The sequence below is a fragment of the Macaca nemestrina genome, chromosome X (genome assembly GCF_043159975.1).
Source record: "Macaca nemestrina isolate mMacNem1 chromosome X, mMacNem.hap1, whole genome shotgun sequence".
NCBI lineage: Eukaryota > Metazoa > Chordata > Mammalia > Primates > Cercopithecidae > Macaca > Macaca nemestrina.
Window position 1 is genome coordinate 141,631,251 of NC_092145.1, and position 13,824 is coordinate 141,645,074.

Below are 13,824 nucleotides of genomic sequence, written 5' to 3' on the forward strand. Positions count from 1 at the left end.
GAGATGGGGTTTCACCATGTTGGCCAGGCTGGTCTTGAACTCCTGAGCTCAAGTGATCTGCCCATCTCAGCCTCCCAAAGTGCTGGGATTACAGGCGTGAGCCACCATGACTGGCACTGTTTTATATAGTAAAAGTTGATTTGGATTTGCCAATAGAGAATACTACCCCTAGTTCTGGGCAACTGGGGCCTCTGGCTTGTGACTTGTGATTTAGAGTCCCCACTCTGGCCTTTCTCTAGCTCCACCCCTCTCCAAATGGCAAGAAGTCTGTGGCGTCAAGAAGTCATGCCTACCTGGAGGCTGCCTCCCTCTTCCCCTCACCCTTGCTTCTAGATCATACTCTGGGAATCCAGGACCCTGGAATTCCCAATCCAAACATTCTGTGCCAATTTCCAGGACCTGGGCACTCCCCTTCCCCATTGCAAGCCATGCTGCAGGTGTATGTACTCCCAGACCCAAGGGATGACCAAGGGGTACATGCATGAAGGAGAGGGGGTTAGGGTATGCAGGCTGTGGTGATCACGTGCGTGTGCACAAAGCCTCTTACAGCTTGGAATGAAGCCTTAGGGGAAGAGTAAGGGCAAAGCCTTCTTTTAAACTCTTGAACTGTATCTTAGAAATGTTAGCCATGTGCCTGGCCACAAACCCACCACTTCCTTTGTTCCTCATTCCTCCTTGCATCTCAGATCTTATGTCTTTTGCCTGAATACATGTTTTAGGATTGATTTCAGTAATGATTTGCAGGCAGGGAGCAACATCACAGTTTCTGTTTGTCTGGGAATATCTTCATCTTGCCCTCATTCTTCAAAGATATTTTCCCTGAGAGCAGAATTCTAAGTCGGCAGTTTCTTTCCGGCACGCTGCAGACAGACTTCCACTGGTTCCGGCTTCCACTGTTGCTTCTGAGAAGATAGCTGTCAGTCTAACAGCAGCTTCTTAACAGCCTTTCTCTTTTTTTTTTTTTTTTTTTTTTTTTTTTTTTTTTTTTTTTTTTGAGATGCAGTCTTGCTCTGATGCCCAGGCTGGAGTGCAGTGGTGTGATCTCAGCTCACTGCAACCTCTGCCTCCCGGGTTCAAGCGATTCTCCTGCCTCAGCCTCCCGAGTAGCTGGGATTACAGGTGGGTGCCACCACACCTGGTTAATTTATGAAATTTTAGTAGAGATAGGATTCCACCTCGTTGGCAGGCTGACCTTGAACTCCTGGCCTCAAGTGATCCACCCACCTCGGCCTCCCAAAGTGCTGGGATTACAGACGTGAGCCACCGCACCCCCAGCCTGACAGCTGCTCCTTTGAAGGTTATCTGTCTTGTTTTTCTGACAATTTTTCAGATGTTCCTGTTTTTGTTTTCTCTCATTTTCACTATGAAATGTATCTAGGTGTAGATTTCTTTTTATTTATTGTGATTGAGATTCTTTGGGCTTCTTAAATCTGAGGATTGGTGTTTTTCACCCATGACTAAGGAGGCACTTAGTCATTATCATTCCAAACACTGATTCTCTCCTCTTTGAATTTTGTTTAAATGTATGTTAGACATTATATTTCTTTTCTCCATGTCTCTGAACTTTTCTTTCATATGTCATATTTGATACTCAGGTTTGCCTCATTAGGCCCATACCCACAGGTATAAGTGGGCTTCATTGCTTACATTGCTTACCGGGTTCCTGCTTGAGTTTCACCTTTGGCCTGGCAATTCCTTTCTATCTTGCCAGCTCTTTGATATGTTTAAGAAAATGCACGGCTGGGCACAGTGGCTCACGCCTGTAATCCCAGCACTTTGGGAGGCTGAGCTGGATGGATCAACTGAGGTCAGGAGTTCAAGTCTAGCCTGGCCAACATGGTGAAACCCCATCTCTACTAAAAATAGAAAAAGTTAGCCAGGTGTGGTGGCAGGCACCTGTAATCCTAGCTACTCATGAGGCTGAGACAGGAGAATTGCTTGAACCCAGGAGGTGGAGGTTGCAGTGAGCCAAGATCATGCCATTGCTCTCCAGCCTGGGAGACAGAGCGAGACTCTGCCTCAAACAAACAAAAAAAAAAGAAGAAGAAAGAAAATGTGCCGGGTATGGTGGCTCACTCCTGTAATCCCAGCACTTTGGGAGGCTGAGGCCCAGGAGTTTAAGACCAGGAGTTCAATACCAACCTAGGCAACATGGTAAAACTTCATCTCTACAAAAAATTAAAAAATTAGCCAGGTGTGGTGGTACATGCCTGTAGTCTCAGCTACTCAGGAGGCTGAGGCAGGAGGATCAATTGAGCCCACGGGGTCGAGGCTGCAGTGAGCCATGATCATGCCACTGCACTCCAGCCTAGGTGACAGAATGAGACCCTGTCTCAAAAAATAAATAATAATAATAATAAAAGAAAATGCTTTTAGCATTTTATTCATGATTTTTAATTGTCTTCAGCCCAAGGTTTGATCTAACTAACCTAACCTATTTCTGGAATGCTGAAGACATTTTTTTTCCCCTGAGATATTTCCTGTATCGAAGTCATTGAGCAGTGTTCAAATAGAAATTTAATTATGCTTTTCTTACCAGTTTCCTGATTCTTTCTCTGACTTCTTTGAAAATTGAACAATCCAAATCAATTGCTTTTTCACTTTTTGTTCTTGCTTTATCCATACTGAGAACCCCTGCAGTCCTTTTTTTTTTTACATTTCCCCTTGTGGTGGTCTTGTAAGCCAACATATATGACTCCGTATAAATGTCCCAAAAGCAAAGAGTTTTCTAGAAGACTTAGGGAACAATTATCATACCTCTTGTAACTCAGGTCAAAAATAGTAATCATTGCCTCTATCATAGTAGCTATGGTATAATCAAAGTATGCCAGTTAACCAGAGATAACAGAGAATAACCCTCACCCAGACCTACCCTATGGTGGTATCAAGCTATTTCTCCCTTTCTAATATTATTCTTTAATTATTCTACATCTAGAGACAGATTTATCATTTATTGTCATAACAGGTTTCACTGATGATATATATTTAAAAATATGATACTGATACTATTTAATGAAATTGAAGAGCTCTAGAATGAGTTTTTAGAGTGGAAGCACCATGGCATATAGTCATGTAGTTCATGCACTATACAACTCTGGAGAGAGGTTGCCATTTACATCAGAGTTCACAACTTAAAAGGGGGCCCTGGATAAAGATGAATTGGGGATCATCTTTAATCTAGTGTCAAGGTCTATGTTTCACTGTTCAAATGCTACCAAATAGTTTTCTTTGTAATTGTTGCTATCTTCCTAGCCATCCTTAGCACCTTAAAAATTTGCTAAGAACCAGTGGTTATTCAAATCCTCTTTGTTGATGACCTGGATAGCATTGAGCTAACCCCAATTGCACCAGAAGATGAATAGATGTTTGTGTTAGGCTGTTCTTACATTGCTATAAAGAAATCCCCGAGACTGGGTCATTTATAAGAAAAGGGGTTTAAATGGCTCCTGGTTCTGCATGCTGTACAAGAAGCATAGTGACATTTGCTTCTGGGGCTCACTTATCACCAAGGGGATGGCCCAAGCTATTCATGAAGGATCCTCCATGATCCAACACCTCCCACCAGCTCACACCTCCAACATTCAACATGAGATTTGGATGGGGACACGTATCCAAACTATATCAATGTTCCAGCTGAAACAGAGAAAAATGGCTTTGATGTGCAATGACTAAAGGTTTCAAACTTCACAGATTTCCCTTTGATTAGTGATCCTAGAGACTTTATGACCTAATAGGACACTCTCGGTTTATGCAGAAGGCAGTAGAAGCTACATTATTTCAAATATCATAAAACTTCTCCAAAAACATATGTTCAGCCTTGAGAAAACGTATTCCAGATCTGACAACTGAAAGCAGTCTTTTGAGTGGTGCCAGTCTGCATTAAGTTCTTGATCTATATTTTTTTTCAAGATGGTTGCTGGGATCATCTTTCATTCTGGCCTTTCCTACCTGCATTTGGAAGTTGAGTAGATCCTGTCTTTAGTGAAAAGGCATAGTTTATTTTGATCAGAGGTCTCAGTTACAGCACATAGTAGTCACTCACTGTGTATGTACACTGAGTCACTGAATACACAAATTTACCTTTGATCATGTCTTGTACACCACTTAGGTCCTGCCCTAAGAGTTAGCAAAGCTCAAGAATGAGTTTGTAGACATTTTAAGATTGTATAATAACGTTTTGAACTTGATGTCTTTCACCTGATGGACTCAAAACATTTTACTTACAAGGAGACAAAGTCTCAGGAGGCTGGCATTGTGTTCTGGTAGAAAGAGTAAGGGTTCTACCAAATAGCTGAATGACCTTGACCCATCCCTCAGACTTGCAGGGGCGTCCAATCTTTTGGCTTCTCTGGGCTACATTGGAAGAAGAATTGTTGTGGGCTACACATAAAATACACTATAGCTATTGATAGCTGATGAGCTAAAAAAAAAAAATTACAAAAGAAATATCATAATGTTTTAAGAAAGTTTAAGAATTTGTGTTGGGCCACATTCAAAAGCATCCTGGGCCACATGTGACCCGTGGGCCGTGGGTTGGAGAAGCTTGCCATGATGGGCCTCTTTCATCTGTAGAATGAGGGTTCGAGGATAGGTGATTTCTGAGTTCCTTTCCAGAAATAAACCACTCTGATACTGTCTTCCCAGGCTACACTTAAATACTTGTGAATTAAATCTAAGTCAACTCCACCAGTTTCAGGTAGAGTCAAGCCTAAGGCATTTGCAGAGGACAGCATTTTCTGTGGCGCTGTAGTTCACTCAATAATGCCTCCGTTTTTTTTTTAAAGCAGTGCTTTTGGAGGGGGGGCAGAGTTCAAAAACTTAAAAAATAGGTTAATTTTTAAACTTTTTATTGAAAATTATGGCATACATATAAGTATACAACTCAGTGAATTTTGTGAACTGAACACGACCATGTAACTGGCACACATAATATTCCCGGTACCTCAGAAGCCTCCCTTGTGCCCACATCCAATATTGTTATAACTCCCTACCTTCCAAGGATAAGCCTTCTCCTGACTTCTCACCGCATCGATTAGTTTTTTCTGCTTCGATTTCTCATGAATGGAATTATGTACAATAAGTACTCTTTTCTCTCTGGTTTCCTTGGCAAACATTATATTTCTGAGCTGCACTGAGATTGTTTTGTATAGCTGTAGCAGACACTTAGGTCTTTCCTCCAGAGAGACATCGATACATCTTTGCACAACTGTGTTAACATCCTCATTTGAGTGACTCCTTTGGGAAGATCAATAACATGCCATTATGCCCAGAGAGAGGTTAAAAGAGGAGGGAGAAATTAGAGGCTTTTTATAATTGATCAACATATTATAGCATTAATACATAATACAATTTATTAATTTAAGATATGCAAGCTGTCTTTTGAAGGAGAAAGATTCACCTCCTGGTCTAAAACATCATCATGTCAGGTCAAGGAAAGAATCACTCTCCTAGTGCTGGTTATGAGTATTCAATTACAGAATTCTTAAAGATTGCCAGCTTTATCTTGAGACAGAAATTCTGGCTTATATATCCCCCTTCTTTCCATGCCCTCTACCCCTTAATCCCAGCACTGCCTGATCCTGCACACACTAGGTGCAAAATAGATACCTGTTGAATGAATGAATGAATGAATGACGAGTACAGCTAACATTTACAGTACCTTCACAGTGCCAGCCACTGTGCAAAGATTTCTTGTTTACTCACTGCAACAGCACTATCAGGTGAGTGCTGTTATCTCAATTTGCTAGATGGGGAAACATGACCATTGGAAATAACTTGTCCACAGTCACTCAGATATTATGTGGCCGAGCTGGGACCTTTGAACTCATGCTCTTTAGTCTTCACCACTGTGTATTCACACTCACTCTAGGACTTGCAGAGGCTGCAAGTGGTGGCTGGATTCATGAGTGCCCTTGGCTGAGAGCTCTGCTCGCTGAGGACACACAGCCTGGTTTGTCCAGCCACTTCCCTCTGGCTGTGTAGAGGAAGCCTGCCCAGTTGGCTCTCGCCACCCCCTTGCTTGTGCCTGTGCCCATGAGTGGTTCCTTTCTCAGCACTCCACGCCAGCCTCCGCTCCTAGTGCTGACTGCCCGTCATGGGGTAATGTTGGCCAACTCCCAGACATGGGAGGATCAGACGGTCTTAGCGTTTGCGATTCTCTCTGTGTGCTGAACTCTCCCCTAGCCCCTGCCCCACCTCCAGCACGTGCATTTCATCTAACTCAGTCCTATTCAGCCCTCACATCTCAACTGGTACATACTGGCCCTCAGTAAATATTTGTTGAATGAATAAATGAATGAATGGCAAATGAGGCTTTTAAATTCAATTCTGATATAAACTACTAAAATGCAAGCAATGATGATAAAATAATGTGCAACAAAAAGGAAACGCAATGTACTGATGAAACTGGGTAGTTCCCTTGACCCCTTCGTGGGACTCATGAAGGAGTGGCTCACTGACTCAGCCCACAGCTCTCACCCCCTCGCGGGAGGGGGAGCACGCAGGTGAGTGGGTACAGAGGCCAGGTTGAGTGCTTCTGGGCAACCAGCAGGAGCAGGACTCTGTGCGGGCCCACGGCAGCATCGACAGGTTGCCCACGACCTCCAGAGCCCCAGAGGGCATGTGTTACAGCACATTCTTTTAGCATTGCCATCTGTGGACAGTGTAAGTGTTAAACAGCTCAGTGTCATTGTGACAGCCTCTTGCACCCGCACCCAGGTATTCGTCTGGCATCCAGGAGGAATGAAGTTGTAAGAACAAATTGGAGGGTGGCGAATGCTGAGGATTTTATTGCTGACGAAAGTGGCTCTCAGTGGGATGGGTAGCTGGAAAGGGAATGGAGTGGGAAACTTCCCCTGGAGTTTGGCCATCTGTGGCTGAACTCTTCTCCGAAGTCCCACTGTCAAGCCATCTCTCTGAAGTCAAGCTGCTCCTCTCCAACGTCCGGCTACTTCTCTTCTCTTCTTCTCTGCTACTCTGCCAGTGAGGCCTGGGGTTTTTATGGATACCGGACTGGGGGACAGGGCAGGCCAGGGTGGTTTTGGAAAAGCCAACATTTGGGCAGGGAAACAGGAACGCATGTTCTCACTTTGGGCTACGGGTCCAGGCTTGAGAGTGTGGCCCTTGTCCAGGACCACCTTCTTCTACCCAATATTTCCCTGCCTCCTGTCCATATCACTTATCCTTTTGCAGTATAAAACATACAAGAGGAAAACTCCGCCTCAAAAAAAAAAAAAAAAAAAAAAAAAAAAAAAAAAAAAAAAGCATGAATAGGAGCTGGGCACAGTGGCGCTGCCTGAGGCAGGAAGATTGCTTGAAGCCTCAGTATACTATGATCACACCTGTGAACAGCCATTGCGCTCCAGCCTGGGCAACATAGCGAGACTCTATCTCTTTAAAAAAGTGTTTTTTTTAAGGAAAAATAACAGAGAAATTGATAGATTATTGAAAAGATTCTGTGTAGTGGTAATAATGATGTAACATTTTGCATTTTTAATTTCTTCTCTTGTTATTTTGCATGTGTTGATGTTTTCCATAAATCCACATGGGCTACCTTGCTTCTAATAGGTATAACATCCTACTGGGCAACCCTCCCATCATAAACATGGGTTTTGCTTGTTGTCACCAGTGCCCAACTGGCGTTTCTGATTCTCTGGAACCATAGCAATTTGAAGTGCACAGGATCACAGGTTGCCTTGGTTGAGGAATGACCTTTGAGGTATTGCCGTGTTGTGATTATGGCAGCTGTGATGATCTGTTTTCGCCTTACTTTATTCCAGGATGGTTTTCTCTGGCAGGCAGTGTGGCCGTGTTGGCAGAACTGAAGAAGTTTTACTGACATTCAAGATATTCCTTGTCATCATTTGTCTTCATGTCGTTCTGGTAACATCCCTGGAAGGTAATGTGTCTGTTTTTCTTCATTTTTTTTTTTTCTGTTTATCTGCTTGTATGTGTGTAATTTTTTTGTTATTTAGGATTTTTTTACTATGGTAAAATAATATAATATTTATCATTTTAACCATTTTTAAGTATACAGTTCATTGGCATTAAGTACATTCACAATTTTGTGTAACTGTCACCGCTATCCATTTCTAAAACGTTTTCATCATCCCAAATAGAAACTCTATATCCATTAAACAATAACTCCCCATTTCCTTCCCCCGTACCCCTTCCTGGTAACCTCTGTTCCTTTTCTTTCTATGTATTTGCCTATTGCAAGTACCTTAGATAAGTGGAATCATACAATATTTGTCCTTTTGTGCCTGGCTTATTTCACTTAGGATGTTTTCAAAGTTCACCCACATTGCAGCTTGTATCAGAATTTCATTCTTTTTAACGGCTAATGTTTCACTGTATGCATTGACCCCATTTTGTCTATTGATTCATCCATTGATGGGCATTTGGGTCGTTTCCCCCTTTCGGCTGTTGTGAATAATGCTGCTATGAACATGGGTGTACAAATCACTGTTTGAGTCCCTGCTTTCATTTCTTTGGGGCATATACCTAGAAGGGAATTGCTGGATCATATAACCCTGTGTTTAACATCTTGAGAAACTGCTAAACTGTTTTCCACAGTGGCTGTATCATTTTACATTCCTACAAGCAAGGCACAAGAATTCCAGTGTCTCCCATTTTTGACGATGCTTGTATTTTCCTGTTGTTTTGGCAATGGGTGTGAAGTGGTATCTCATTGTGGTTTTGATTTACATTTCCTGAACGATTAGTGATATTGAGCATCTTTTCATGTGCTTATTGGCCACTTATATATCTTCTTTGGAGAAGTGTCTATTCAAATCCTTTGCTCAGTTTTGAATTGGGTTGTTTTTGTTGGTGTTGAGTTTTGGAGTTCTTTGTGTATTCTGGATATTAATCCCTTATCGGATATATAATTTGCAAGTATTTTCTCCCATTCTGTGGAGTGTTTCTTCTACTCTCTTAATAGTATCATTTCATGCATAAATTCTTTTAATGTTGATGTGGTCTATTTATTTTTACTTTTGTTGTCTATGCTTTGGTGTTATGTCAAAGAAATCATTGCCAAATCTAATATCATGAAGACTTTCCCCTATGTTTTCTTCCAAGAATTTTATAGTTTTAGCTCTTATGTTTAGGTCCTTTGATCGATTTAGAGTTCATTTTTGTATATGGTGTAAGGTTAAGGGTCCAACTTCACTCTCGTGCATGTGGATATCGTTTTCCAGCCGCATTTCTTGAAAAGACTGCCCTTTTGCCATTGAATGGTCTTGGCACCTTTGTCAAAAATCACTTCGTTACTGGTGGAGGGTGTCTAGGTTCTTGGCATCTTGAACAAATAATTGGACAAAACGCACAAACGAAGCAAGGAAGTAATGAAGAGATTTATTGAAAATGAACGTACACTCCACAGTGTGGGAGTGGCCCGAGCACAGGGGCTCAAAGGCCCTATTACAGAATTTGTGGGAGTTTCCATTGGTTACTTGGTGTATGCCCTACGTAAATGAAGAGGACAAAGTAAAGTTACAAAGTCATTTACTCAGCGTACACCCTATGGTGAGGATATTTCCTGTCATAGCTGAAGTGTGAATCGGCTTTATGTTCCCTGCCTCCAGACCCTATTTTCCTGCCTCAAATTGACCATATAGATGAGGGTTTATTTCTGGTGTTTACTTGTTCTTAAATGTATCTGCTTGAAGGTACAACCATATGGAAATTTAAAGGCGGTAGAGAATCAGACAAATGAAGCAGCCTGGTATTTTCAGAAAGAGGGATCTTTAGAAGTTCATGGAACAAGAAGAAAAGGTATCTAAGAAAGGTAGTTGAAAGACCAGCAATGCTGGGCCTGCAGTTTCTGTGGGCACAACTGCCAAAGGCAAGTGTAAAGAACCCTCATTAGGAGGTTCACACCTGTAATCCCAGCACTTTGGGAGGCTGAGGAGGGAGGATCACTGGAACCCAGGAATCCAAGACAAGCCTGAGCAACATAGTGAGACCCCGTCTCTACAAAAATGAAATAACATAAAAAATTAGCCGGGCATGGTGGTGGGTGGCTGTATACCCAGCTACTTAGGAGGCTGAGATGGGAGGATCACTTGAGCCCAGGAGGCAGAGGTTGCAGGAGGCAGAGGTTGCAGTAAATAGTGACCGTACCACTGCAGTCCAGCTTGGGTGGCAGAGTGCAACCCTGTCTCAAAAAAAAAAGCATCCTCATTAGGAATGAGACTAGGAAATGTTTGATACTTAAGACATCAAGGACACACAAAGAAATACCTTTCTTATTCCGAAGTGGGTGGCAGGACCAAGGAATCTTTATTGCATAAGATAAAAATCTACTAGCAGCAAACAACAAAACATACAAACAAATAAAACACAGATACAAATACACAGACTAAATGGAAAACTTCCCAACAAGCTATAACACAATTGGCAATCCTTTAAAAAGTAGGTACGGGGGCATGTTGTCAAGAAGCCACCATTCTTTAAGAAAAGAAATGATGGCCGGGTGCGGTGGCTCATGCCTGTAATCCCAGCACTTTGGGAGGCCGAAGCGGGTGGATCACCTGAGGTCAGGAGTTCAAGACCAGCCTCGCCAACATGGCAAAGCCCTGTCTCTACTAAAAATGCAAAAAATTAGCCGGGCGTGGTGGTGCGCGCCTGTAATCCCAGCTATTTGGGAGGCTGAGGCGGGAGAATTGTTTGAACCCGGGAGCGGAGGTTGCAGTGAGCCGAGATCATGCCATTGCACTCCAGCCTGGGTGACAGAGTGAGACTCTGTCTCAAAAAAAATAAAGAAAGAAAAGAAAAGAAATGATAAGGACTAAATGTATTCTGAAGGCTTACAACATACCAGATTCCTACATGCTTAGTACACGTCCACTCCCTTAATCTTCTCAATCCAGTCGAGGAAGGGGAGATCCTAGTTATATTGCCATTTTCCAGATCAGGAAGCTGAGGCTCAGAGAGGTAAGTAACTTGCCCAAGGCTGTTAGCCCTTAAGAAGCGGCAGAGCTGGAATTTGAACCCAGTAGTCAGCCTCTAGATTTTGTGTTTGTAACCACAAAACCAAGTTATCAAACTTGAGCATGCATCAGAATCCCCTGGAGGGCTTATGGAAGTACCGTTCACTGGGCCCCATCCCCAGAATTTGTGCTTCAGTGGGTCTGGGGTGGGACTGAGGAACTGACAGCTCTAACAAGCTCCCCGGTGATGCTGATGATATAGTCTAGGGACAACACTTTGAGAACCACTGCGTATACAACTGGTGGAAGACAGAAATGGGGAGAGAATATATATATATCCTAGCACTTTGGGAGGTCAAGGTGGATGGATCGCTTGAGCTCAGCCTGGGCAACATGGGGAGACCCTGTCTCTACCAAAAAAAAAAAAAAAAAAAATTAGCCGGGCTGTGGCGTGCCTGTGGTCCTAGCTACTCAGGAGGCAGAGGTGGGAGGATCGCTTGAGCCCAGGAGGTCAAGGCTACAGTGAGCTGAGATCATGCCACTGTACTACAGCCTGGGTGACAGAGCGAGACTCTCAAACAAAAAATAAAATAAAATCTAAACTATTCTCACACGCATCATCTCCTTAGGGCACTGAAACGTTACTGTGGGCTTGGCAGGGCGAAACTCAAGAGTCCCCACTTTACTGATGAGTAAATGTCCTCCCCAGGGAGGTTATTGGTTAGGAAGTGGCGGAGCCCAGACTAGATGCTAGATCTTCAGTCTCACGTTTCGGTGCTTTTTCCACCACAGGGGTAGATGAGGCAGGAAAGTGGAACACAAGGGAAAAAACTCATCCAAATGAAAGCTGTTTGTTAGAAATATGTCTTTTTGAAAAATTATGTTTTAAAATGCCAACAACAGGGGCAGGTAAATAGGAAAGTGCATGGCTCTGAAACAAACCTAAGTAGGGAAAAGCTGAGTGATCACTAAAGGCAGCTGACTGCATTTCTTGCTCCAGATCTCTGATGAATTGATTTCTTAAAGCAGTGGTTTCCAAAGTATGGCAGACAAGTAGCACTGGCATCACCTGTCTCTCAGAATGCCCAGTAAGAGTGTTTATTCATGTTATGTATTTATTTTGTTTTTGTTTTATTTTCTGTTTCTTTCTTTTTTTTTTTTTTTTTTTTTTTTTTTTTGAGACAGGATCTTGTTGTCGCCCAGACTTGAGTGCGCGATCTCAGCTCACTGCAGTCTCAACCTCCCGGGCTCAAGTGATCCTTCCACCTCAGTCTCCGGAGAAGCTGGGACTACAGGCAACACCACCACGCCCAACTAATTTTTTAAATTTTTTGTAGAGATGGGGTATCACTATATTGCCCAGAGTGGTCTCAAATTCCTGGGCTCAAGCGATGCTCCCACCTTGCTTCCCAAAGTTCTGGGATTACAGACGTGAGCCACCATGCCCTGCTCATGTTACTGAACAATCACCTTGATAGCACTCACCACGTGCCGGCCACTGTTCTAAGCCCTTACAAATGGCTAACTCATTTAAAGCCCACTCTATAACCCCTTGAAAAAGGCACTATTATGAGCTCATTTTACCGGTGAGGAAATTGAGGCACAGAGGAGGTAAGCAACTTGCCTTAGGTCAAATAATTAAGAGGTTGCAGAGTTACAATTCAAATTCAGGCCATCTGGCTCTAAAGCCTGTACATTGGACCTCTATACTATGGTGCCTTTTCACATTCTTAACCTCTCTGCTATGCTAGGCTCAGTTGCTTGGTAGTTGTGAATCTGTAGATTAAAAATAAAGATGGAATCCATAATTGTGAGAATCAGTGTTGTTCTGGATCACCCAGGTGGCTCATAGGCACCACCTCCCCCAATAGCTTTGGACTGGGGCAGGGGTTCTTTTCGTTCAGGATGGCTTGGGCCTGGTTTTTGAAGGCCAAGGGGACTGACCTGCCACTTCTCCATTGGGTTATCAATTGTGCAATAATGATTGCCTGCTGTGTGCCCAGCAGTACTGGCCACTGAGAACATCGTCTCTGACTCCAGGGAGTTTACACTGCAGTTGGAGAGCCATGACTATGACACATGAGAACAATACAAACTATAACTAAGTCTTAAAGTGTGAGTCAGTGCTATAGGGTCCTCACATATGGCCTGTGGCCAGATCTGTGGATTCGTTTGATGCTAAACCACCTATAGCAGATGCTGTTGGTGCCCTGCCTGTATCCCCTTGGCCCACCCCAGGGGTCACCTGCAGAAAGTTCCTGTGGATGCTGACGGCTTTCGTGTCTCTCTGAGAATCATCTATGCCCATGGGAGTGTGCTTGGCCCATGCGCAGGACAAACCAGAAGTGCTGGGGAGAGAACACCCCCAGTGAGTAATGGGAGTTGGAATTTAAATATGCCAGCTTCCTTGTCCCTTGGTGGGACCACACTCAGGTGTGTTCTGTGTCATCTCCCAGAGTTCCCCAGTTGCATTGTACCCCATAATACTCATCTGCTCATGAATGTGCCCATTTCCACATTTACCCCCTTGTCTGTCTCACTCGCATATTCCCCCACTCTGCTTCTGGGGACCCTCCCCATTGGGAAACTCCCCTTCCAAAGTTGAGGCCAAATCTTACTACCTCTAGAAAACCTGCCCTGACCTCAGAAGAATTAAACCCCTCTCCCCAGTTTTTGCTTCTCTTTATCCATCCATACCTGGGGATACCACTTTGTGTGACACTCATTACGGGCTTCCTTTTTACCGTGAGTCCTTGCAGTGTGCAGTCAGTGCCGAACAAAGGGTTGACCAGGTGGGTGGCGAACTCACGGGAAGGAAGCTGATGGGCACTGAGAGCCTGCTCAGGGCCACTCTTCCGGGTGCTTTACGCATGTTATCTCATTTAATCCT

At 43.5% G+C, this 13,824-nt stretch overlaps 1 protein-coding gene across 11 annotated transcripts in view; it reads left to right on the forward strand.

The window, feature by feature from the left end:
• Nucleotides 1-13,824, forward strand: part of LOC105478194 (adhesion G protein-coupled receptor G2) — a 134,143-nt gene that overhangs the window by 46,745 nt on the left and 73,574 nt on the right. For all 11 annotated transcript variants that reach the window (XM_011735289.2, XM_011735290.2, XM_071088301.1 and 8 more), the window contains one exon: nt 7,779-7,897. In XM_011735289.2, the coding sequence (XP_011733591.1) occupies nt 7,780-7,897 (118 nt within the window). In that variant the 5' untranslated portion in view covers nt 7,779. The remainder of the gene's footprint in view (nt 1-7,778; nt 7,898-13,824) is intronic.